Source organism: Rhizopus delemar, genomic scaffold (genome assembly GCF_000149305.1).
Source record: "Rhizopus delemar RA 99-880 supercont3.3 genomic scaffold, whole genome shotgun sequence".
Classification (NCBI taxonomy): domain Eukaryota; kingdom Fungi; phylum Mucoromycota; class Mucoromycetes; order Mucorales; family Rhizopodaceae; genus Rhizopus; species Rhizopus delemar.
Genome location: NW_027137829.1, coordinates 1,902,541 through 1,926,856, shown reverse-complemented (window position 1 = coordinate 1,926,856; position 24,316 = coordinate 1,902,541). Strand labels below are relative to the sequence as shown.

The following is a 24,316-nucleotide window of genomic DNA, read 5'->3' as shown; positions in this document are numbered from 1 at the left end:
TGTCACAAGTTAAATCAAATTGACTTAAAAATAATATGTATTTTTTTGACTTCGAAATGATTAGAATGGAGTTTTATTATAACACTGAATGCTTTGTCGTTTAGAATAACGGGCAAAGTTGTACAGTGCTTTGCGTTTGAAAACGTTTTGATCATCAGTAGGGCCTGAAACGATGATGGCAAAAGTTTTTAGAGACGGTTATGAACCTTCTCAAAATTAAATTTAGTGGTTTTCATATTTGGCATAAACGAAAACGTTTTGTGGCTTGAAAAAATGGCTGTTGCAGAATTCAGCAAATCACAGGCCTTTTCTCACGTTACGTCATGTTTTTCTTTTTTAAACAGCTCCTTACTTTTTTTTCAAGTTCTCTTCATTCGCTTTTGTTACATTGGGCCTAGTTGTAAGATGCTCTTTGAAGTTGTTAAGGATACATAAGATTATAGTCACTTTATTTTAGTAAAAGGAATCAAATATGATCCTGAATAATATGCTGACATAACTTGGAATCATTTATAACATTATTCCCAACACAGATCAATAAAAGACTTTGATTAGATTTTTATATTAAGCTTTATTCATATTAACTTCACATAGTCAAATGTATGGCGTGGTTGTAATATAGTTTATTAATGATATGAGCATGTTGAATAAGGAATGACAATTACTTACCGGATCATCATTAAGTCATGTAAACATTTATCCTAACTGAGATATTATTATTAGCCGTAATATCCAATCACGGAACTAGAGGATTTTATATTCATCCGTACCGTCTCCTTAAATAGTCCTACATCCAGAGTTATCTGAAACCATCCCAATAGCATAATTGATAATACAAGCTAGGAACAGGCTAAACTAATAATTAGAAATAGTAATCATCTATTCTGTCGAATTGATCATAAATCTGTCCTAATTCTTTATCCGTATCATGTCTATAAATACTCTCACTTTTTACATGTAGAATTTATCATATTCAATCTTAGTTATCTTAACTTAATAAAGAGATACTGAAGTGTTTTTAAGTATTTAAAATATGAAAAAGAAGAATTAACGAGACCGAACAATAGTTCTGTCATGTTTTGACATGTCAATAAGATAACAGTCTTATCATTCTAAGCTAAATCTTTACAAATGAGTTTGAATAAGAATAGATCCTGATAATTACCAACTGCCCTGAACAGCCAAGTTTCACTTTCATCTCAACAGTTGATTATTTACATCAGTTTATAAAATTTTTCTTATACATGTCAAATCATATCGGTCGTAACTATCTCTTGTCATTTAATCTCAGGTCTTGCTCAAACTAATATAAATAGCCTTGGAATCTTTCTTTAATAAAAGTAATTCGACTTTAGAACTATTGTTCGGTCTCGTTAATTCTTCTTTTTCATATTTTAAATACTTAAAAACACTTCATTTTTTTTAACGAATTCTGAACTTTTGTTTAAAATTACAAAATATGGCTGACAACGATCAATCCACTCAAGTTTCCTCCCTTAATAAGAAAGGCAACCTTAATCAACAAGAAGAAGAGACATCCAGGGTCAGTGAAGACATAGAAATGGCTATCGTTGAAGAAGCTGCTTCTACCACTTCAAATGGTTTTGAATTAAAAGAAGATCCATCTATCGATGCTGTTATGGGTCTGAGGGTTACATTGACAGACCTTAGACAACAGATCGCTCGTGCTGTGGTAACTGGAGCTCCTCAAGAAGAGCTAACCAAGCTCCAAGAACAGGCAGTTAATATAAAGAACTGCATCCAGTTCTTAGATGATGCTCAAGCTTTCTGTATTACTCCTCCTACACCCGTAGGTAATGCTGTTTTCAGTCCTGGCTTCTCAAATACTGCTTTTAACACTCGGTCGGCTCATATTATCCCACCTGATCTTCCTGTCTGGCAATGGAGGGGTAATGTCTGGAGAAAAGATGCCGATGTACATGACTCCGTAGAAGACTTACTTGACACCTTCTCCCTAATCATTGAGTCAAATGGTCTATCTGTTGATTCGAGTTGGTCTCGCCTGGTCCCAATCAAGATGAACCGAGATCAACGTTCATGGTTTAACGAGGTTCTAAAAGGGCGTAGTTTGACTTGGTCTGAAGTAAGAAAGATCATTGTCAAGACCTATGCTGCACAAGACGTAGCTCAAGAATTGGAATACATGGACCAGCTCCTGTCACTTAAAATGCTTCCAACCGAGTCCATTGAAGCCTTTACAGATCGATTTCAACGTATTCGAAGGGCTGCCAAATGGGATGATGACATCAGGACCGCTTCCATTTACAAGCGTGCTTTACCAGGCTTTTTACGTCAGGAGGTCTCTCGTTCCTTGCTAAACCTTGGTCGAGATCAACAAGACTCCGTGACAAAAGTTGCTGCCAAAGCACGAATGGTCCTGTCATCAAACCTTTGTTCAGAAAGTGGCTCATCTAACCGTCAAGAATCTGGGTTAAAAATTTCCTCCTCGCCTCTCCTTTCTAAGGGAACAGAAGCATCGAAGTACAATCCAAACAACTTGGAAACCTCAAACAACCAACTTGGCAATGGTAAAAGAGTGTCTATGGGTAGTATGAAGAACAAGTTCCGCTGCGCTATCCATGGTATTGCCAATCATCCCACTGAAAGATGCAACAAGTACAAGGATTTGCTGAAGCAAAACTCTTCCTCGGTGATCACTCCTTCTGCTGCATCTAATAGATCTTTATCATTTGTGTCTGTTGCCAAGAACTGTTATCGATGTTTGGGTAATGTCCCTTGGTCCAAAGAACACGCTGCTCGCTGTCCTCGTGACAAGCCTTATCATGGTCCAACTAAGGCCATCCGTTCTGTTCGCTTGGATACTGCAAATTCCAATGGTAACAAGCCCAACCTCACCGTCACTCCTCAAGCTAGACCACAACAGGCGTCCTCCAAGGTGTCTAGTGGTGATAGCAACTTGATGGACGTGGATGACGAGGGTTATCCAGTTAGCTATGACTGTAAGAAATTAACAAAACAGAATGAAGTATTTAAAAATACTAACCATTCTTTAATTGTACCTATCACTATAGAGAACGTGAACACTATGGCCCTGGTTGATAGTGGTTCTTCTTTTAGCTCGATAGACACAAAATTTGTTAATAAATATAATATTGCAGTTGATAGAAATGTATCTGGTTCCGTTATACTTGCTACAAGTGATAATGTTAGTAAACGTTTCGGTACAACCAAATTTCCATTAAGTGTTATTTACGGTGATAATGATAAAAATCTTATTCATACATCCCATTCTTTTGAAGTCCTTCCTCTTTCCTTGGATACTGAAGTTGTAATAGGATTAGACCTAATGCACAAGTTGAACATTCTTGTTACCAACTTAGCTATCAGACATCCTAATCTTGCACCAGTTATTGACAAAGAGATTACGGATGACACACCTGAACCTAACAAAGCTCCTTTCGGTACACTTGAGCAACAAGCTCATTTCCATAATGCTATTAAACCATTTGTTGATCAAAATGCCTTAATACCAAAGAATTCATTCTGTACTGTACCCGAGTCAGTTATACGTTTAGATACTGTTAAAGGAAAAACCGCTTACCGTGCACCATATCGTACTCCTTTTAAATTACTACCAATCATGCGTGAATGTATTGACACTTGGTTAAAGGATGAAGTTATTGAACGTGCATCACCTAATTCGGATTGGAATTCTCCTTTAACATTGGCACCTAAGAAAGACTTGCTTGGTAATCTCACAGGACATCGACCCTGTCTCGATCCTCGCTTGTTAAATTCTATTCTCGTGTCAAACGATAGACATCCTATTCCAAAGATTGAAGAGATTTTCGATCAATTACAAGGATCAACTATCTTTACCACTCTTGATCTTCGACAAGCATTTCATCGATTCCAAATCTACGAACCTGATCGTGTTAAGACCACATTCACTTTTGAAGGTCAACAATACCAATTTAGAGGTTGTCCATTTGGATTGAAACATATTGCTTCCCGTTATCAGCGAGTGATTAATATTGTATTACGTGATTTACCTTATGCACAGGCTTTTGTTGATGATATCATCATATTTTCCAAGTCTTATGAGGAACACATCACACATGTGCAAAACATAATTCAGAGATTAACTAAAGTGAACTTGATCCTTAACCCAGACAAATGTCATTTTGCGCAGTCTACTGTTTACTTGCTTGGTTTCTGTGTTGATGCCAAAGGGTCTCGACTCGATCCTCGTAAAGTTACAAACGCTTTGACTTGGCCTAGACCTTCATCTGGAAAAGAGATTCAACGCTTTTTAGGACTGGTAAATTATTTTAGAAAATACTTGCCAAATATTTCTGAAGTCACTGCGCCTTTGGACAAATTACGTTTCGAAGGTAAACTTGATAAACTTTGGACATCTGAACAAGAAAGTGCTTTTGAAAAAATCAAGGCATTATTGTCTTCTGCGCCACTTCTTCATCATCCAGATTTAGAACAACCTTTTTACGTTGCTACTGATGCTAGTAACTATTCAATTGGTGCTGTTCTTTACCAAGTTATCAAAAATGAGACTCGATATATCGGTTTCATGGCACGCTCACTTTCTTCATCTGAAAAGAATTATTCTACCACTAAACGTGAGCTATTAGCAGTGATATTTGCACTAAAGAAGTTTCATCCATTTTTGTGGGGTAACCCATTCACCTTATACACTGATCACAAGGCCCTGACTTATCTCCACACTCAGCCTGTAGCTAACGCTATGATGATCAATTGGCTGGATACTATACTGGATTATAACTTCAAAATCATCCATCGACCTGGTATTCAAAATATTCTGCCAGATGCTTTGTCGCGTCTTTTTGAACCTGAAAAAACGCTGGAGGGGGATAATAAAACCATCAAAACAATTGTCACTTCACAAATTATCAATTCTAACGGATCAATTCTTACATCCAGAATGATGATGCCTGCTGACTTGATGACCCCAGCACCAGAAGACAGACAAAAGCTACTCATGGATACACACTTAGAAGGACACCGTGGAGCTCAAGCAATCGTAACAGCTTTACATAGCGATGGTATTCACTGGACAAAGCTCAAGGAAGATGCACTTGAAATAATACGTAGTTGTCCTGATTGCCAAAAATTCAATATCGCAAAGCACGGATACAATCCCTTAACCTCAATCTATGCTGATGCACCTTGGGATCACATCTGTATCGACACAGCCGGACCTTTCCCTACTTCAGTACAAGGTAATCAATACATCCTTCTGGTAGTGGACGTCTTTACACGATATTGTGTACTCAAAGCCTTGCCCGATAAATCCTCTCTCACTATTGCACTTGCATTAAGGAGTATCTTATCGCTCTTTGGTCGACCAAAAATTATCCAAAGTGATAATGGTACTGAGTATGTCAATGAAATCGTCAGACTGTATGTTGAATCATCCGGTATTGATCATCGTCTCATATCAGCTTATCATCCCCGAGCTAACGGTATAGTTGAACGATGGGTTGGCAAAGCAAAAAATATTTTGCACAAAAGATTACAAGGCAGAACTGAGGATTGGGACTTGTATGTTGACAGTACCCAAGAAGCCCTCAACAATACACATACAGCTTTACACGGCACACGACCTTTCTCATTGATGTTCGCAAGACGTCCCAATGAAAACAAGGATTATAATAACGTGCTGGACAAAACTAAATCGCCTGAAACAATGAAACAGTTAGAAACTAGAATTAACGAGTTTAATGACACTGTCTTACCTGCTATTCGTGAAAAAATAAAAACTTCACAAGCTGCCTCTCGAGACAAGTTCAACCAAACTCACAGAATTCTAACCGATATCCCCACTGGTAGTCAAGTCACGCTCAAGAATGTAAACCGTGTTGCAAAAAGTGATCCCCTCTACGTTGGTAATTACACTGTCAAAAGAAAAACTCAAGGTGGTTCATACGTGTTGGTTGATGCAACTGGAGCACTCTTACCAAGAGATGTACCTCCATCGCAAATAAAGGTTATTTCCCAGGAAGTATCTTTATCCAATACTGATCAATCTGAATCATACGATGTTGAGGCAGTTTTACACCATAAGGGATCACCGGGTAATTACTTATATAAAGTTCGATGGAAAGGTTATGGAGAAGAAGATGACACTTGGGAACCGGCTAGTCATTTCCATGATTACAGACCGATCCAAAAGTATTGGTTACGTATAAGTGAACAAGAACCAGCGCGCGAGGTTCAACTTGTTCCTAAAAAAAGATACAACCAAGAAAAGAAAAAATGTGCATCGCAATGTAACTAACTCTAAAAGAAACAGACGTTAACACATTGACCTTCTTCCACCCAACTTTCATTAACTATACATATATGTTACCAGCAAATAACGCAATTATAAAATATTTACAAGGATAGTAAAAAATGGAATTTTTTCTCATGCCTTAATATTTTTCAATTTGCACGTTTGTACGCAGTCACATTTACAGACAAACATCACTTTAGCAATAAATTCCTGTTTAGGGTTTATTATCGCCTAAATGCTTTGTTCCATTCTTGAACACTATACTTTATATGTTTATATAAAGAGCCACTATACGTTATATGACTTCACCCTACCAAGCACCTATTTCTTACAACAAATAGAGCTCATCTTGACATCTCAAACCTCATTTTGACATTCAGTTAAACAAACATCTTTTTACTTGCCACATTAATTCCAGAAAAGATAATTACAACCTGGAAGGGGGCAATGTCATGTTTTGACATGTCAATAAGATAACAGTATTTCTTTATCTTTGTTGTTATACTACTTTTACCTAAAACCCCCTATCCTAAACAAAAAGAAAGAATAAAAAAATAAAGTAAAAAAAATAGGTCGATTTTTCCATACTTTATTCAATAACAATTTACAAGACTTTATATACTTTTGCAAATGCATAAAGTATTATCAGAGAATCAGTAGCATTAACAAAAAATAAACAGATCAGGACATGGACGAGGGTAACTGATGATAAGGAAAGAAAATAAAACATCAGACAAAAGAAAACGTCAAACGGAAGAGAGAAAACAAAACATATGATCTGAGCGAATGTCATCGGAAGAAGCACCCAATATATATCGAACCACCCAGCTAAACCTAGAACATCACCGACAAAAAAAGGAAAGTGTACCCCAACTGTATATGGCCATCAATTCACTTGAGCTCCACCAGCAAGTTGCAGGTCACCTGATCAACCCAGGGGTCCTCCTTCAGTTGGTGTCGACTATACCCGTTCTCCACTATAGACCATTCAGCCAATCATATTTCCCGTAGCGCTTCGCATAAACATATCTCCGAACCGAATTGAGTTTATCAGCCAGATTTATCAGTCAATTATCACTTCAAAACAAGTCACTTTGGCGGAGTGGTTAACGCGGTGGCCTGCTAAGCCATTGTCCTTTGGACGCGCAGGTTCGAATCCTGCAGGTGACGTTTTTTCTGGTATCGTTTCGGTAAAAACTTTTGCCGAAACGATCAACTATCTTTGGAAACGCAAACATTGGTGTTGTAAGAATAAGAACGGGAATAGCAACTTCACTTTTTTTAATAATGTAACGAAAATGGCAATGAAGATGCACAGAGATTAGCCGAGTCAAGTCAAAAAGATAAAAAAATTAAAAAAATGAAAAAAGTTATAAAGATAAAAAATGTTGAAAATATAAAAAAGGTCAAAAAAATAAGAAAAGCTAAAAAGAAAAAAAAAATATTATACATATATATATATCCCATCTTTTTGTGAAGAAATTGTCAGTTAGTAAAAATAAATCATATATTTCTACTCAATAATTAACAAACTTTAACAAGAAAGTCCCTGTTTACCTAAACTTTTTACTCTACTTTAACTTTTATCAAGAAACATCGTATTGATCTTACACATAAGATCTGGTGGTCACTACTTATCAAGCATCTGCTTAAATTCCATACAAAACAGCAACTTACAAGGCAATCACAACCTTAAATCAAGCTCTACAAGCAAACTTTACCCAATTTAACTCACTTACTACAAGCCAACCTTTAAAATAACAATAAATTTAAATTCTTTTCTTATAAAAGGATCTTTCTTCCTTTTATCCATTTCTTTTTCACTTAGAAAAGCCTATTTATTTTTCACTTTACTTTTAAAATATCTTTTATTCAAATAAACCTCAGGTACCTTTTTCGTTAAAGCACATTGACCTTTATCTTATAACTCAAGTAATTCGAGTCCCTTGAATTCAATCATTTTTATTTTATCTTATTCTATTCAAATCAAATTAATTTACTTTTTAAAACAAGTCTGATCCTCTTAACAGTATCTGGCGATCACTAGCGATAACCAAATCTACTTTATTATCCGTTTTTCAACCCTTCTTAACCAAACTTTGCTGAAAGTTTACATTTCGAGGCCTATAATCGAACTACAACACGGAACTTTACAGTATCATGAACCTTTTCTGGATTCTTACTGAGCAAAGCTTTTATGAATCGTTTCCAAAAACATATAAATGGCATTATATTTCTTAACTCTTGACTTATTTATTTTCTTACATATCTACTTCACGCTTTGATTATTTTAAATAAATATCATTCAAAGCAAAGCTCTTTTATTTTATTCTTCTTTAACATTAAGTAGACCCTTAAACTTAATATATTGCATTGTAATCCCTTTTCTCCATTTTCTCCTTTTATCTTTTCATTTTACTTTGTTCAAATTAGTTTGATCTACTCAATAAGACATGCCTATCACTTAACACAAGTAACTCATGCTTAAATTACTTTTTTTTTTTTTTTTTTTGAAAACAAACCTTACACAAATATTTGAGTTATATCAAAAGCCTTTTAAATCAAACCAATTTAGCACCATAAAAACCTCACAAACTCCAACCTTACGCCGTAGCACTTTCAAATAAATTAGTAAGCTTACTTTTTTTTTATCTACTGAAACAAAGCTGATGTAGCCTTTGATGAGAACGGACATCAGTCCCTAAAAATTATCAAAAATTAAGCATCGAAAAAGCACAAAAAATAAAATTATACAAATAACACTTCTTTTTATTTTATTGTATCTTTTTTATTATAAACCAATGATAAACAACTTCAGAAATCTGCATAGAATATCTTTTGAAGCCAAATTATCTTGAACGTATCAATTTTATACTTCTCTTATCAAGAAAACTTTATACTACTTTTTACTGCTTCATCTATGATACAAGATCTGGTGGTCACTTACTACAAGCAAATCAAATTTACAAATTTTAACTTCATAACTTTGAACTCAACTCCCTTCGTATTCCAAAGGAAAGTCAAATCTACTCTGTCTAAACTCTTACGGTCACGGCAGTTAAAACTACGTTCCAATAGTATGTTTCTTTTCTTTGATTGATTAATTCTAACATTATAAAATCAAATCGGATGAAAAGTCTGTCAAGCAAAATAGTTCAGTAACCATAACACCTTTGGATACTTACCTTAAGCTAACTCAAATTGTTTTTTCTATGATCCTTATTATATTATTTTATTTGAACTAAAGTAGACATTATTCAAATACCTTTTTATTAAACTCTTTGATTTTTACTTTAAAATCAAATTAATTGATTCTTTTGAAGTTAATGGTATCCATTGTATCACTTTTTAAAGATTATTTACTTTCTATTTAAATATTTGATCTGCTATCAAAACTCCCTAAATCAATTTTACTTTACATTATAAACATATGAAACGAAAAAACATATTATTAACTTTGCAAAATAAACAGCCATATCTAGTCTACAACATCAGACAATTATTTATCCTCTATCAAAACATTCTTATGTGTTCAATCCAAATCATTATTCAATTTTACACGATCCCTTTGGGACAAAAAACAACTAAAGTCTGATTACTATCGCAATGCCATCTGTCCTGCCTTTGACTGCCAATCGACCTTTTTGTTTATGAAGCTTTTACTTGTTATTCTTTCTTACTCTGCTTATTCTCTCTTTCTTTATTTATCTTTCCTTATTTTAAAGCAATGATTGACTTCAAGTTCAAGAACAACTTCAAAAATGCATCTAACCTTTCAGCATATGAAGGAAGATACTTTTAATTTTTTTTATGCAGAGTAAAGAAAAAAAAAAGTGAAATTTATAAAAAGCTCTATTGATTTTCTAATTAGCTATAAAATATGTTTCTTGAAGCCAATTGTTTTTATTGAATTTCTTATTTGCACAAGATATTCTCTTATTTACTCAATTATCTGCTCGAACTTACAGCACAAGATTTGATAATCATCTTAAGTTGATCCTTTATTTATTTTATTCAAATGTCCTTATACTTGTATGAGATCTAAACAGAAATCTAGAGCTTAAATAAGTCAGGTTGATTTGCCAATTAAACACAACACAAGGCTAATGTTAACGTTCATGCCGTGATTCTTAAAATAGCTAGTCAATATGATTTAATAAAAGGTTTGAAATGTAAGAGATAATACAAATGATTGACTTGTTATAAATGATTACCACATTTATAGTGGTGAATATCATGTTTGCATTTGTTGTAACTTGATATAAAAAAGCCTGGCGAAGAATATTTGAGATTTACTGAAATAAAAGATATTTAAAAGATTTACATAATATCTTTTGTAAAAGTAAGAGAACTACAAAGATTATTCACTTGAAGATTATATAAAAAAAGACTTTAAATTGATTTAAGAAATAGATTTAAATAAGTTTGGCTTGACTTGTTTAATGTAGAGCATGCCGAGTCTTGCAAAGCATATCAATTTTATAATGTTAGTAAAACTATTTGGCTTAAATAAAAATGTTCATATAAAAAAAAAAAAATACGATAAAGACAATTGACTTCAAGAAACTTGACTTTAGTGTTCTAACAGGGTTTTAAAAGGCTTTTCATCAGAACGATCTATATTCATTTAAAAATAACAGTAAGTTACTGACTAATGTTAACTGATGATTTTTCATACAAATGGCTCTACAGTTGTCCATTTAAATTCCAATTTCTATGTTATGATTTCTTATCAGCAAAATAACTTTTTAAGAGGCATATCTCAATTTAATCACTGATCGGACCAAAGCTTCACACTTTAAAGTGCTTAACTAGAAATAAGTATGTCTGATATTACTTGGAAATATCTAGTAACTCGCTTTTGTTCATTTAGCGTAATGTTTTACATTAAATTTTGGTATATACTGAAGGTTTTCCTTCGTTTTATAGCATATTGCATAAAAGATGAGCTCTATACCTTTTTTTTTATATATCTATGTTGACTTTTATGCTACTGCATCCTAGTAGCTTTATGTATATAAAAAACATACCTTTAAAATCGATTCTCAATGTCTTATGCCTGTTTAAGGATGGTTCAGCTAAATGATAAAGATAGTTAGTAAACAAAAGAAATGTTTTTAAATGATATATTTCTGTTCCAGTTCGTTATTTTAAACTTAATTGATTTGGCGTGTTTCCAATATAAAAAATACAGGATATGCATTTTCCATTGAAATTATAGTAAGTAAAAAAAATGCATCATAATTTCGCTTTCTTTTTTCTCTCTGCTTCTCTTCAAGTCGAAAGCATATTGGTGAAATAGAATAAATAAACTTCAAGTTATCTTTAAAAGAACTTAATAATATGTGGTTATACAAGCCACTAGAAAGCAGCAGCAAATGCGCGTGTTTTTAATAAAATCAAATACTTTCTTTTCTGCTGTTGTTATTTTTTTTTAAAAAAAAGTATGAGCAGTTTATCCACCGTCGAAGCTAAGTTAGAAGCTGAATCTAAAGCCTTTCAAGTTATACAAAAAGGTTTGAAATAGTATACTTTTCATCATCTTTCATCATTAAACTTTCTTTCAAGAACTTTCTCAAGTTATCGAAACAAGACAACGCTTAGAGTCACAACAACAGGAAAATGAATTAGTGAATAAAGTAACTAAAGAGAGAAAGAAGACAAGAAGTGCGAGACCACTTATTAAATACTTTTAATATATAGGAATTTGAACATTTGGATGATGAAAGCAGCATTTATAAACTTATTGGACCCGTTCTTGTTAAACAGGAAAGAGGAGAGGCAGTAACCAACGTGAAAAACAGATTAAATTTGATTACTAGTGAAATGTAAAGAAGCATGAATACATTAAAGCGCTTTTGTTTGACCTATACATCTTAGTGAACGAGTAGAAAAGCAACTGACAGAATTAACAAAGAAGTCTGAATTAAAGAAACAGGAGGTACGTTTTTTTTTATTTACTTTCCTATTTAATTAACATGCGAATATAGATTGCAAAATTACAAATGGAATATCAACAATTCCTTGCAGCAAAGAAATAAACACGAATATCTTGAAAAAAGGATAATAGAAATGATGCTTTATATTTTCTAATGAATAATTGTGTATCTCAAATAGCGTGATAGCCAATGAGTGTGTAGATCAAGTATGCTTTGTTATAAAGCTTGCTTGTGTTGCTTTTTGAAAAAGAGTTAGCATTAAGCCTCTCTTAGAAATAGTCTTAAAGTGTTTTCCTCATTTGTAAGCAAAAGGAACCCTATCTAATTTTTGGACTCAAAAAAAATATACATTTTAATAAATAGATGTAACAGCTGTAACTTTCTAACATCATATAAATCACTTTACATAATCGTAACAACGGACTCCTCTTCTCGCTGTTTTTCTTCTTCATCGTTCTTTCTTTTCTTTTTCAATTCAAACTTGCCACCTTTTCTTGAGGGTTGTGAATATCCTTCTAAAAACCCAACAAGAACAGGGTGTTCTTTCCGATTCAATTCTTTATGACTTTTTTCCAATCGGAAATCTCAGGGGCATACAAAGAAGTCAGCTCAAGAGTCTATGAAATAAAATAACTAGAAAAAAAAAAAGAGAAATAAATTGGTAGTTGTACCTTAATAACTAAATGGTCTCCAATAGACGGTGGATTGTTCTGGAAATCAACACTTGGACAGTGATCGTAATTCAGAACCAAAAGACTATTTGCCTCATTCTTTTGAAAGTCAATTAGGGTATCTTCATCACTAGTATATCTTCCTTCTAATATAGTTTCATGACTATCGCAATTACCATGAGCAAGTAATGATAGTTAAAAGCTGAAAAAAAGTTTTGTGCACCAGTTTTGTCCGCTATTGTATATAACTTTTTTCTTACTGTTAAAACACACATGTTGCTTTATAAACAATATTATCAATAACATTGCATTTTATTAACGCTCAATTAACTGGTGTGGGGAAGTCAGGATCCGAGCCGTGAGGCGATGACGGCCATTAAGCGAGCGTAGTGAGTAGGTCGGCTAGTAAAAGTTTTACAGAAATAAAGAAAAAGGGGGAAAGGTTAAAAATTTAGCTTTTTGCCAAAGAATCAGTCATTTTATTTACATCGTTTAAATTCATATACAATTTTTGATCATTTTATGGTATATTATAATGATTATTCCTAGGATAGGTTATATCTTGTTGATATATGTTTGATTATGCTGCGATGTTTTCATCTTCCAACTGTGGAGGTTCTTCACTAAAAGAGTTTGGCAAGACTTGGCTGTCAGTGGGTTCTACAGTTGATGTATTGCAAGCATTTGGCTGTGTTTGATAGTCTTCATTTGTGTATGCATCACTAACATTAACAGCGGCAGCAGCAGCAGCAGCAGCAGCAGCAGCAGCAGCAGCGATAGCCTCGCGATAAGACCGCTTCAATATTCTGCGCCTTTGGTTTCTTTTCTTGGTTCTCTTGAGACCTTGAAATGGTGGAGAGCTCTTTTTGATCTTGTTTTGTGCATCATTGACACCCAGCTTATTCTTCTTTTCTTCTTTCTTTTCTTCTTTCTTTTCTTCTTTCTTCTTCTCTTCTTCATCTTTTTTGCCAACTCTTCTCGACTTTGTTTCTTTAGACTTTAATAATTCGTTCTTTTCTTTCTCAAGCTTCCTTTTCAACTTCTTCCTCTTTTGCTGTTCTTTTTTTATTTTACGTCTCTCTTCTCTCAACCTTCCTTCTTTTTTGATCTCTGCATCTTTCTTTACTCTTTTTGAAGTAGTTGTCTCTTCTTCTCCATCTGTTTTATACAATATTAATTTTTTATATAAACAATAGCGATCATCATTACCGTGCTTTCTCTTTTCAAGTGTGTGCGCCTGAAGTGAGACGGTCTTTAAACTACAAAAACATATAAAATAAATAAGCTTGCATACATGAACAAAAAAGGTATCTTTTTTTTTTTACCAAAGAAAATCATCTTCACGTAAAACTTCCTTTGCAATGTGATGAGGTAAGAGCGCATAGTCATCCAAGTACAACGCGGCTTGACTTGGTTTTATTTCAAGTTTTAATTGCTTAATAATTTCTTTTTGTAACTGATAAATAGTCATTATTTCATGAACAACAAACCAGCATAATAATCTAACAGAAGGAATAGATAATTTAACACGCATCTTTAAAAATAAAAAAAAAGTAAAGAAATATGTTTCATTCGTTGGACCTTTTTTTTTTTATATTGATTCTGACAATGTGACTACTGTGTAATTTTTTTTTTTTTTTTTTTTTTTGCATTGATTCAGGCACGTGACTACTTTATAGTTTTTTTTTTATTACTTTTTTTTATTTTTTTTTATTTTTTTTTCCTTGGTGGATTAAAAAAAAAGGGAAATAACCATAAAAAAAAAAAAAAAAAAAGAAGGGGTAAATTTTTTATAGAAAATAGAATATGGAAGATTGTAGTCACCAAGTACAGTATAATGGCTTATGTGCAGTTTGTGGTGCAGTGTTAGAAAAGTAAATAAAAAGAAGATAAGTTTATAGTTTATTAAATACTGCGAATAGTCTATCAGATGAAGAAAAGATTAATATGAGTTATGATAATATTGGTCTTACTGTCAGTCGATCGGTAAATGATTTGCTTTATATATTTTTGTTTATATTCACGAATATCATAGGAAGCTGAAAGGTTAGAAAAAGAAAACGCGAAAAGACTTTTAGAATCCAGAAAGTTATCATTAATTCTTGACTTGGATCAAACAATTGTACATGCTTCTTGTGATCCACGTATTAGCCATTGGAAAAATGAAGAGATACGTCAATTTACTTTACCAAAGAGTCCGACAATGTATTATATTAAATTGAGACCTGGTCTTAGAGAATTTTTAAAAGAGATTGAAAATTTATATGATTTACATATTTACACTATGGGAACAAAAGATTATGCAAAGGCTGTTGCTAGAGAAATGGATCCAGAAGGAAGTTTATTTAAAGAAAGGATCTTGTCAAGAGATGAAAATGGATGTAAGTCTAGAGATTTGTACATACTTTAATACTTATTCTCTACAAAGGTCTGACACAGAAAAGTCTTCAAAGAATATTTCCTTGTGATACATCTATGGTGGTTGTATTAGATGATAGATCTGATGTGTGGAGTAATTCACCTAATTTAGTTCGTATTAAACCATGTAAGGTTTATATTATTATTTCATACATGTTATTCATATAAAAACAGATGAATACTTTGTAGGAACAGGAGATATCAATAGTCCTACAAAAAATAAGGTAAAATAACATATTGTTTAAAAAAAAAGTTAACATGAATGATTAGGAAGAAAAAAAGCTGGAAAATAGCAGTAATGATAATAAAGAAGAAGAAAAAGAAGATCCAGATGTATATAAAGATGAAGATAAAGAACTCTATACCATGTTAAATGTACACAGACATATACACATCACAACACTATGCTCACGACTATCCTAATAGATCTTGAAGCAAATTCATAAAGAATTCTATAAAAAACAACAAGGCGATGTTACTAGGATCATACCCGCTTTAAAACGTAACGTTTTATCCAATTGTCACATCTTTTTTGCACCAGATGTACTTCACAGACATATCAGAGATCCAACTCACTCAGGCATATGGCATATGGCCGCATCTTTTGGTGCCACTTGCTCAACCGATCTCACTGGAAAGACGACGCATTTCATCACCCTCAAGTGGGATGCAAAGACCAAGGCAGCAAAAGAATACGGACATGCCAAGATTGTCACACCGGCCTGGTTACTTGATAGTACAGCAAGATGGAAAAAGCAAAATGAGGAAGCCTATAGTTTACAGGACGCAGAATTATCTGATATTGAAAATCCTGACTCAGTCTCTTTGGAAGACCACTTGTTTGATGAAAAAGAAGAAGAGTTGGTTGAAAATGTGGACTGGGATGAGGTGAATAAGGAATTAGAGGATTTTATGGATGAAAGTGAAGCTGATAATACAACAGATTCAGAAAGTGTAACACACACAGTGCCAGTAAAAGATGATAGCCCAACCGATAGCTTACATAGAAAATGGAAAAGAAAAAGGGCAGTGAATGAAGAAGAAGAAGAAGAAGAGGAAGATAGAATAAAGAAAAAAGGAAAATCAAGTGTGATCATTTTATCAAATGAAGAAGATCATGATCTGAGCATGAATTCAGAAACCGGAAATAATCAGGGTAATGATGACGACAATGAAGTAGACAGTTACGATGATGATGATGATGATGACGATCTTGATTCACTCGCTGGAATTTTAGAAGAGGAATTGTTAGATTTATAATAAAAAAATGACGTACAAATAATCGTTTGCGTGTTACAGTGTTGCACAGAAAATGTCCTGTTGAAAGTATTTCCTTTTTTTTATGCAAATCCTTTTTTACAGTGTTTAATCAAGTTGGGGTCATACAACAATTTCGGGGTTCCGCAAAATTTTTTTTGGGTTTTAACCGGAAATTTGGTTCTCCTCCTTTTTTTGGGTTTTTGAAAAAAATTTGCCGAGGGGTTCTTTTTTTTGAATAAACAAATTTTTTTTTCATCAAAAAACATTCCCCCCCTTTTTTTTTTTTTTTTTTTTTTTTTTTTTTTTTTTTTTTTTTTTTTTTTTTTTTTTTTGCAAGAAAGTTATGAGCTCACAAGATAAAATCGATACCACAACCATCATAACTAGTATGTATTGTTGTATTTGCATCCTAATAAAAACTATTTACACATAATACTTTTGTAACGTTAGAGCTGAGTTCGATTTACTGGAAAAAAAAATACGAAAAGAATACAGGTGATTGTTTAATGCAAAGAAGGTCTCTTTTCAATTATCTTTCTAGTCTGGATAATTAAGTGAATTTGGAGTATAAGGTTTGTGTTGCCTCTGATTCCTGTTTAATTGAATTGCAATCCTATGCTTTGTCGGAATCAAGAAAGCAATCTTTGCAATATGTTACTTAGGGGGAGAAAAGCTCCTTGTTTATTTTCAAAGGATCATAGTGATATATACAAGCAAATCACACGCTCAAACGTGTGCTACAGAGAAAGGGATACACACCATCTTCATAACTTTCATACAGTTTATTAATCTTTCAATACCATCTTCTCGAATTGATTTTTATTATTATTGGGAATTGCCATGCGTTGATCGTTTCAATTGTATATCATTTTTTGTCCACTAACTTCATTTGGAGTAGACTAAAATCAAACCCGGTGATCAAAAGGAAGGACACAACTCATATTCGGTCAGAGATCTTCACAAGAGTGTACAAGCGTTTTTTGGCGATGAAAGCGGACTTCAATTTATCTTGAATATAGTTTGTTTGTAGTGGCTAATTTGGTAAATTCCTCTACAGCATAATCAGGTTCCTCAATACCTAAAGAATTTATTACATCAGATATATCAAGAGAATGACACGCGAAAACGCAAACTATTTGATTAGAGTTACAGCCAGCACTACATAAAAGGAAAGTTAATGGAGAGGGAAACAGATGCACGCAATCCCTGAAATAAAAAGACGAGTGGCTATCTTTGTAATAGTTCAAGTGTAGGTAACTATGAGGACAGCCAGTTGAGGACAGCAACACGAAAATTAAAGTAGTTGGATCCCATAAACGAAAAGCAACCAAACCCAAAAATGAAGTACCTGAAAGAACTGCAACTGGTCGTTAAATTAGATTTATATCCATCCCATTGGGTTATATGAATACATTTCCTGAAATGAAAGGCTTTTATTTAGCCAACAAATAGCGCACTTGTATATGTCGCTAATGAAATTAAAAAAAAATAGCTCACCAATAAAGGTTATTGATTTGTATATTTTATATTCTACTTACCAAAGCCCAAACCTATTGAACAGCTCAGGGTTATTCTCAAGAATATAGTGAAGCATAATCAGTTTGAAAAAAAATGTCTTTGATAGATGTTTGGGAAACAGCCTATTCAACATGCATAATGAAACTGGCAAAAAAAAAAACTGCCAATTGAATCCTAGAGGGCGCCAATTGAAATTTAACAAACCGCCAAGTGGCACCGTTGGTACTGACACTATTTAACACAATGATTTAATTTTCCTCAATTTCTTTTTTTTTTAATTTCCCTCATTTATATGTCATCCAATCAAGAGGAAAGAGAACCGCTCCTCAATGGTTCTTCCTTTGATATAACAGTTGATGATATTACTCAACTCTTTGACCCAAAAAGTGAGGAACAATTACAAAAATTAGGTGGTGTCAGTAGTATCTGTAAAAAGCTTCAAGTCGACCCTTCTCTTGGTCTCTCGGCTGATCAAGGTAGTAATCAATCCAGCTTTCAAGAGCGTCAAAAGCACTTTGGTAAAAATGTTTTACCCGAACCTAAAACAAAGTCCTTTTTACAATTATTATGGGCTGCCTATAACGATAAAACATTAATTATGTTGAGGTAATGGACATGGTGCTATTTATTATCATATAAGCTGATTTTTTTATTGTAGTATTGCTTCTATTGTTTCATTGATAGTTGGTATCTGGGAAGATTACTCTCCGCAACACCCGAAGGATGAACCACGAGTTGGATGGTGGGATATAAACAAAACTATACAAAAAAAAAAAAACAAAGCTAATCTTCTTTATCTGGGGTTTTTTAGGGTCGAAGGTACTGCTATCTTAGTCGCCGTCTTGGCCGTTGTATTAACAAATGCCATCAACGATTATCAAAAGGAAGCTCAATTTAAAAAGCTAAACTCAAAAAAGGAAGATAGAGAAGTGAAGGTGTTACGTAGCGGTCGTGAACAGCAAATCAGTGTGTACGACATTAATGTCGGCGATATTTTGATGCTTGAACCCGGAGATATTATACCTGTCGATGGTCTCTTTCTCAAGGGCCACAACCTAGCCTGTGATGAATCATCAGCCACAGGTGAATCAGATACAATGAAAAAGAATGTAGAGGGCAAGGGCGATTGCTTCATTTTGTCGGGTTCTAAAGTGCTTGAAGGTGTCGGACGCGCCATTGTCTTGGCGGTCGGTGAACACTCATTTTTTGGAAAAACCATGATGTCAATGCGTGACGGTGAGGCTGAAGGTACGCCACTCCAGATGAAGTTGGACACACTAGCTGAACAAATTGCCAAATTGGGATTCGCCGCCGCAATTCTTATGTTACTTGCCTTGGTGATCAAGTACTTTGTTACTGCTGCTTTAGCACCCGAGTTTCCTTCTGCAGGTGATATTGCTGCCTCCATGATTCGTATTGTCATTCAAGCAATCACTATCATCGTGGTTGCCGTGCCTGAAGGTCTCCCTATGGCCGTCACCATGGCCCTCGCCTTTGCTACTACCCAAATGCTCAAGGACAATAACCTCGTGCGTGTCTTGGCCGCCTGTGAAACCATGGGAAATGCAACGGCTATTTGCTCAGACAAGACGGGCACACTCACTCAAAACAAAATGACCGTCACTCACGGCACAATTGCCGAAGAAACATTTGAAAAGCAAGAAGACATCAAGTCTTGGGCTGATAAGATCAATAAGGACACGTTTGCTTTGGTGCTCGAAACCACCGCGATCAACTCAACTGCTTTTGAGGATAAGAATGAAAACGGACAGCTCGAATTCATTGGTTCCAAGACCGAATGCGCCTTGCTTGGCATGGCCAAGAGTTTAGGGAGTCGTTATGAAGATTTGCGCCATGATTCAACTGTTGCCAAAGTATACCCATTCGCCTCCAAGAGAAAGACGATGACGACTGTGACCAAGACCAAAGAAAACTCTGCTCGTACCAAAACTCAATCTGATTATCGTATCCACGTGAAAGGTGCTTCTGAAATTGTGCTCGAAGCATGTACCTCTTATGTGGATCATGAAGGCAAAGCACAAAAGCTCACTAAAGAAAACATTGTCAAGTGGAACGGTATTATCTCCAACTATGCTGATCAAGCGCTTCGCACAATTGCTCTCGCCTACCGCGATATCTCTAAATCTGAATATAAAAAGTTGAATGAAGACGAACCTCCCTTGGAAGAATTGACGTTGATTGGTATTGTGGGTATCATGGATCCTCTTCGTCCTGGTGTAGTCGAGTCGGTCACCGCATTCAGACAAGCAGGTGTTTTTGTCCGTATGATTACAGGTGATAACTTGAACACGGCCAAAGCGATTGCTCGTAATGCCGGTATCTTAACTAAAGGAGGTTTGGCTATGTCTGGACCTGAATTGCGCAGTATGTCTGTGGAAGAACAACGCAAGGTAATCCCTCGCCTTCAAGTCTTGGCTCGTTCATCTCCTCAAGACAAGACAATCGTGGTCTCTCGTCTTCAAGAGCAAGATCAAGTGGTTGGTATGACAGGCGATGGTACAAATGATGGCCCTGCTCTTAAGATGGCAGATGTTGGGTTCAGTATGGGCATTGCAGGCACTGAGGTGGCCAAAGAGGCTTCTGATATCATCTTGATGGATGACAACTTCAACTCCATCTTGAAAGCATTGATGTGGGGACGTGCAGTGAACGATGGTGTGCGCAAGTTCTTAACGTTCCAACTGACTGTCAATATTGCTGCTGTCGTACTTTCGTTCATTTCTGCTGTTAGTTCTGAAAATGCCGAAAGTATCTTGAGTGCCGTTCAACTTCTCTGGGTCAATTTGATCATGGATACCTTGGCTGCCTTGGCTCTAGCTACTGAACCTCCTACAGATGATTTACTTCACCGCAAGCCTATCTCAAAATACGCTCATCTAATTAATTACCGTATGGCTAAGATGATTCTTGGACAAGCCATCTTTCAGATCATAGTGAACTTGGTCTTGATCTACTGGGGAGCCCGTATTTTTCACTTGGGTGAATCAGATCAAGCTGTTCTTAGAACAATGGTATTTAATTCCTTTGTCTTTTTGCAGGTGTTTAATGAAATCAACTGTCGACGTATTGATGGGACGATGAATGTATTTAAAGATCTTTTTGATAACTGGATCTTTATTGTTATCCAGATCGTCGTTATTCTCGGCCAATTCTTGATTGTCACTTTTGGCGGTATTGCCTTCAAGACTGTTCCACTTTCACCTTTACAATGGTTGATTACTGTGGCCATTGGTGCACTCTCTATTCCTGTAGGTACCATCATTCGTCTCCTACCCGATTGCTGTGGACGAAAGTTTGATGAAGAGGCCAAGCCACTGGCATCGTACTCTCGTATGCACTGGGAAGGCGCCATTGGTGAAGTGCGTGAGGAATTAAAGGTCTATTCACTCCTGCGTCGTCAACGTCGTACCAAGAGCCGCGATGTGCCTCCTCAAAAGAAACGATCTATGCCTTCTTACGGTGCAACTGAAGAAAGTCATCCACAAAATAGATTTACGCAGTTGGTAGCAAATGCTCAAAAGTTTAAAAAGGCTGCTGAAGATGCAGAAAGAAGACAAAACCAATAAATGATGTCATTTTTAGCTTAAAAAGAACCCCCCCTTTCTCCTTATAATTCAATGTAACAAAATAAGACCAACAATTTATTGAGCAATTCTTTAAAACGAGAAACAAAGGATAACATTGGGTGTGTGTTTAGGGAAAACAAAAAAAAAAAAAAAAGAAATAATTTTTTATTTTATTTTACTCTTCTTTTATTTTAGCTCGTTTCAATGTATAGACCACCACCAGGCAATTTTGTACCTGTAGGTTATTATTGTTATTTATATTAAATTTGCTAACATGTTGTATAAAAGTTTGGTTCTTCACCAACCAGTACACCTTCGCCTATAAGCAATAGTCCGTATCTTTCACCCGCAGGCTCACCATGGCAAAGACCACCATCTGTAACTCCTCCTGATCCATCCGTAAGTTTTTGTTGCATCATTCTTTTAATCTTTCTCATTCTGAAACTCATCTATTTTATAGACTGTATGGAAAGAACATCAAACAGCTGAAGGTAGAAAATACTGGTACAATAATATAACCAAACAAAGTACTTGGGAAAAGCCCGAGGAATTATTAACGCCCGAAGAAAAGGTTTTGAAGGCTTCTTCTTGGAGAGAATATACAACTCCTGAAGGCAAAAAGTATTATAGTAATATCAAGACAAAAGAAACAGTATGGGAGGTACCTCCAGAGATAAAAGGTATATGAAAAATAGAGAGAATAGTTACAAAGGTATATATAAGTAACACTTTTTAAAACAGAGCAATTAGAAAAAGCAAGAAAGATAGCAAACGAAATGTAAGCAAAAGTGTAGATCTTTTGTGGAAAAGCTACTAAAAAATGTATATAGGAAAAATATACCAACACCACCTATTGTTCCTGCTAAACCAAGCACACCATCTGTTGTCCAATTGGAACAGCCAATTCCAGAATTTGATACAAAAGAAGAAGCTGAAAAGGCCTTTTTGGGCTTACTTAAAGAAACAGTAAGTTCGATATGTTTACATGCATTTTATTTGAATACGAACCATTACGTTATATTAGGGTGTTAAATCAGACTGGACTTGGGATCAGGCCATGCGCGCAATCATTACAAAACCGCTTTATCGTGCTCTCAAGACTATCGTCGAACGCAAGGCAGCTTTCCAAGCCTATGTTGACGCCGAATCTAAACGGGAACGTGAAGAAAAAGAAGAATTTGAGCGACAACAAAAGCAAAGCTTTATGGCACTTATTGATCGCCATAAAGAAATGGTCAAACCCTACACGCGCTACAGTACTTTTGCCCATCTGGCAAGCCATGATCCTGCATTTAACACAATTAAGAGCGACAAACAACGAGAAGCTTATTTTGAAGAATATGTGCAAAATATGCAACGCGCGGAAAAGGACAAGTTACGCGACTTGCGCAAAAATAGCATGGAGCGCTTTGGTCAGCTTCTCCGTTCGATTCCTGACATTACTTACCGAACACAATGGAAAGAGGCACAATCACTTTATATGGAGCCTAATCATGATTTGAAACAAGAGTTTCAAGGTATGGATATGTTGGATTTCTTATCTGTTTTTGAGGAATACAATAGAGCCTTATGGGAGGAACCATTGAATGAGTTAAATAAAAAGATGACAAATAGAAAAAGAAGAGAGCGTAAAGCTCGTGAAGGTTATAGAGTAAGTTTCAATGGATGCTTTTATAATATTTATACTTATGCATTTATAGGAACTCATGCAAGAATTGGTGGCTAATCATAAAATCAATGTAAGAACAATGTGGAAAAATATTTATCCCATTATCAAAGATGATCCACGGTACCTTGAAGCTGTGGGGCTTCCTGAATCAACACCTTTAGACATGTTTTGGGATGTGATTGATGATTTAGATGAGCAGCTCTATCAACAAAAGAAATTAGTTTATGATGCTTTGAAGCGAGCCGATTTTGACGTCACACTAGAGACCTCTTTGGATGATTACTTGAAAGTGCTGGATGAATCAGTGACGTCGGAAGTAAACCAAGAAAATCTTGTATTTATCTTTGAGCATTTACAGTTAAAAGCTGAACATAGATTGAAAGAGGAAAAACGACGACAGGAGAAAAAGCAGAAAAAGCGTATGGATATACTTCGTCATGCGCTCAAGCGACTTCAGCCTCCTATTCAGCTTGATGACACCTGGGAAAACGTGAAATCAAGAGTAGAAGAAATGGAAGAATATAAAGAGTTGAATGAACCAGCATTGGCTCAAGAAGCCTTTGAGAAATTCATGAAGCGATTAAGAGAAAAAATTGAAGAAGAAGAGGATGAAGAAGGTATGATTAAAGAAGGTGACGATGAAGATGAACACCGAAGTATGGGTAGTCACAGACGTAAACGAAGAGATTATAGTGTAAGTGATGGGGAAGAAAGAGCAAGAAGAAAGAGAAGAATGAAACAATCGGGATATGGAAGTAGCACAGAGGAAGGAGAGGCACTTGATGCTTATGTTAAAAAGAGAATGTAATTCATCAATACACGACTTTATCTACAGTCAAACAAAAAAATAAAATAAATTTTTTATACAATTTGTCCTTTAGTTCTGATCTTTAAGGGTAAAAAACTTTATTTTTCACAATTAAACTATTGGTTGGATATTATATAATTAGCCTGAGTAT

At 34.9% G+C, this 24,316-nt stretch overlaps 7 protein-coding genes and 1 non-coding gene across 8 annotated transcripts; 6 read left to right on the top strand and 2 right to left on the bottom strand.

Annotated features, from left to right (window-relative positions):
* Nucleotides 1-1,459: 1,459 nt before the first annotated feature.
* On the top strand, nucleotides 1,460-6,298 carry RO3G_04933 (uncharacterized protein; the record flags this gene model as incomplete). The annotated part of the gene is made up of 2 exons (XM_067659523.1): nucleotides 1,460-2,981; nucleotides 3,141-6,298. 2 exons carry the CDS (start codon nucleotides 1,460-1,462, stop codon nucleotides 6,296-6,298), a joined length of 4,680 nt encoding a protein of 1,559 aa, XP_067515624.1.
* A 1,085-nt stretch (nucleotides 6,299-7,383) lies between these two features.
* Nucleotides 7,384-7,465, top strand: RO3G_19054. The gene has a single exon. It is a non-coding gene; the product is annotated as a tRNA-Ser (tRNA).
* A 1,401-nt stretch (nucleotides 7,466-8,866) lies between these two features.
* On the bottom strand, nucleotides 8,867-9,408 carry RO3G_04932 (uncharacterized protein; the record flags this gene model as incomplete). The annotated part of the gene is made up of 3 exons (XM_067659522.1): nucleotides 8,867-8,911; nucleotides 8,952-8,996; nucleotides 9,343-9,408. The coding sequence occupies 3 exons, from the start codon at nucleotides 9,406-9,408 to the stop codon at nucleotides 8,867-8,869; spliced, it is 156 nt and encodes a 51-aa protein (XP_067515623.1).
* A 2,084-nt stretch (nucleotides 9,409-11,492) lies between these two features.
* Nucleotides 11,493-12,336, top strand: RO3G_04931 (uncharacterized protein; the record flags this gene model as incomplete). The annotated part of the gene is made up of 6 exons (XM_067659521.1): nucleotides 11,493-11,515; nucleotides 11,741-11,811; nucleotides 11,864-11,934; nucleotides 11,999-12,123; nucleotides 12,176-12,236; nucleotides 12,286-12,336. The coding sequence occupies 6 exons, from the start codon at nucleotides 11,493-11,495 to the stop codon at nucleotides 12,334-12,336; spliced, it is 402 nt and encodes a 133-aa protein (XP_067515622.1).
* A 1,149-nt stretch (nucleotides 12,337-13,485) lies between these two features.
* On the bottom strand, nucleotides 13,486-14,439 carry RO3G_04930 (uncharacterized protein; the record flags this gene model as incomplete). Its single annotated transcript, XM_067659520.1, has 3 exons — nucleotides 13,486-14,063; nucleotides 14,115-14,164; nucleotides 14,231-14,439. The coding sequence occupies 3 exons, from the start codon at nucleotides 14,437-14,439 to the stop codon at nucleotides 13,486-13,488; spliced, it is 837 nt and encodes a 278-aa protein (XP_067515621.1).
* Nucleotides 14,440-14,852: 413 nt separating this feature from the next.
* On the top strand, nucleotides 14,853-16,583 carry RO3G_04929 (uncharacterized protein; the record flags this gene model as incomplete). Its single annotated transcript, XM_067659519.1, has 5 exons — nucleotides 14,853-14,891; nucleotides 14,941-15,286; nucleotides 15,436-15,455; nucleotides 15,594-15,656; nucleotides 15,750-16,583. 5 exons carry the CDS (start codon nucleotides 14,853-14,855, stop codon nucleotides 16,581-16,583), a joined length of 1,302 nt encoding a protein of 433 aa, XP_067515620.1.
* Nucleotides 16,584-18,393: 1,810 nt separating this feature from the next.
* Nucleotides 18,394-21,688, top strand: RO3G_04928 (calcium-translocating P-type ATPase, PMCA-type; the record flags this gene model as incomplete). Its single annotated transcript, XM_067659518.1, has 3 exons — nucleotides 18,394-18,707; nucleotides 18,760-18,843; nucleotides 18,913-21,688. The coding sequence occupies 3 exons, from the start codon at nucleotides 18,394-18,396 to the stop codon at nucleotides 21,686-21,688; spliced, it is 3,174 nt and encodes a 1,057-aa protein (XP_067515619.1).
* Nucleotides 21,689-22,342: 654 nt separating this feature from the next.
* RO3G_04927 (uncharacterized protein) lies at nucleotides 22,343-24,244 on the top strand (the record flags this gene model as incomplete). The annotated part of the gene is made up of 5 exons (XM_067659517.1): nucleotides 22,343-22,368; nucleotides 22,519-22,654; nucleotides 22,713-23,339; nucleotides 23,389-24,051; nucleotides 24,239-24,244. The coding sequence occupies 5 exons, from the start codon at nucleotides 22,343-22,345 to the stop codon at nucleotides 24,242-24,244; spliced, it is 1,458 nt and encodes a 485-aa protein (XP_067515618.1).
* Nucleotides 24,245-24,316: the final 72 nt, after the last annotated feature.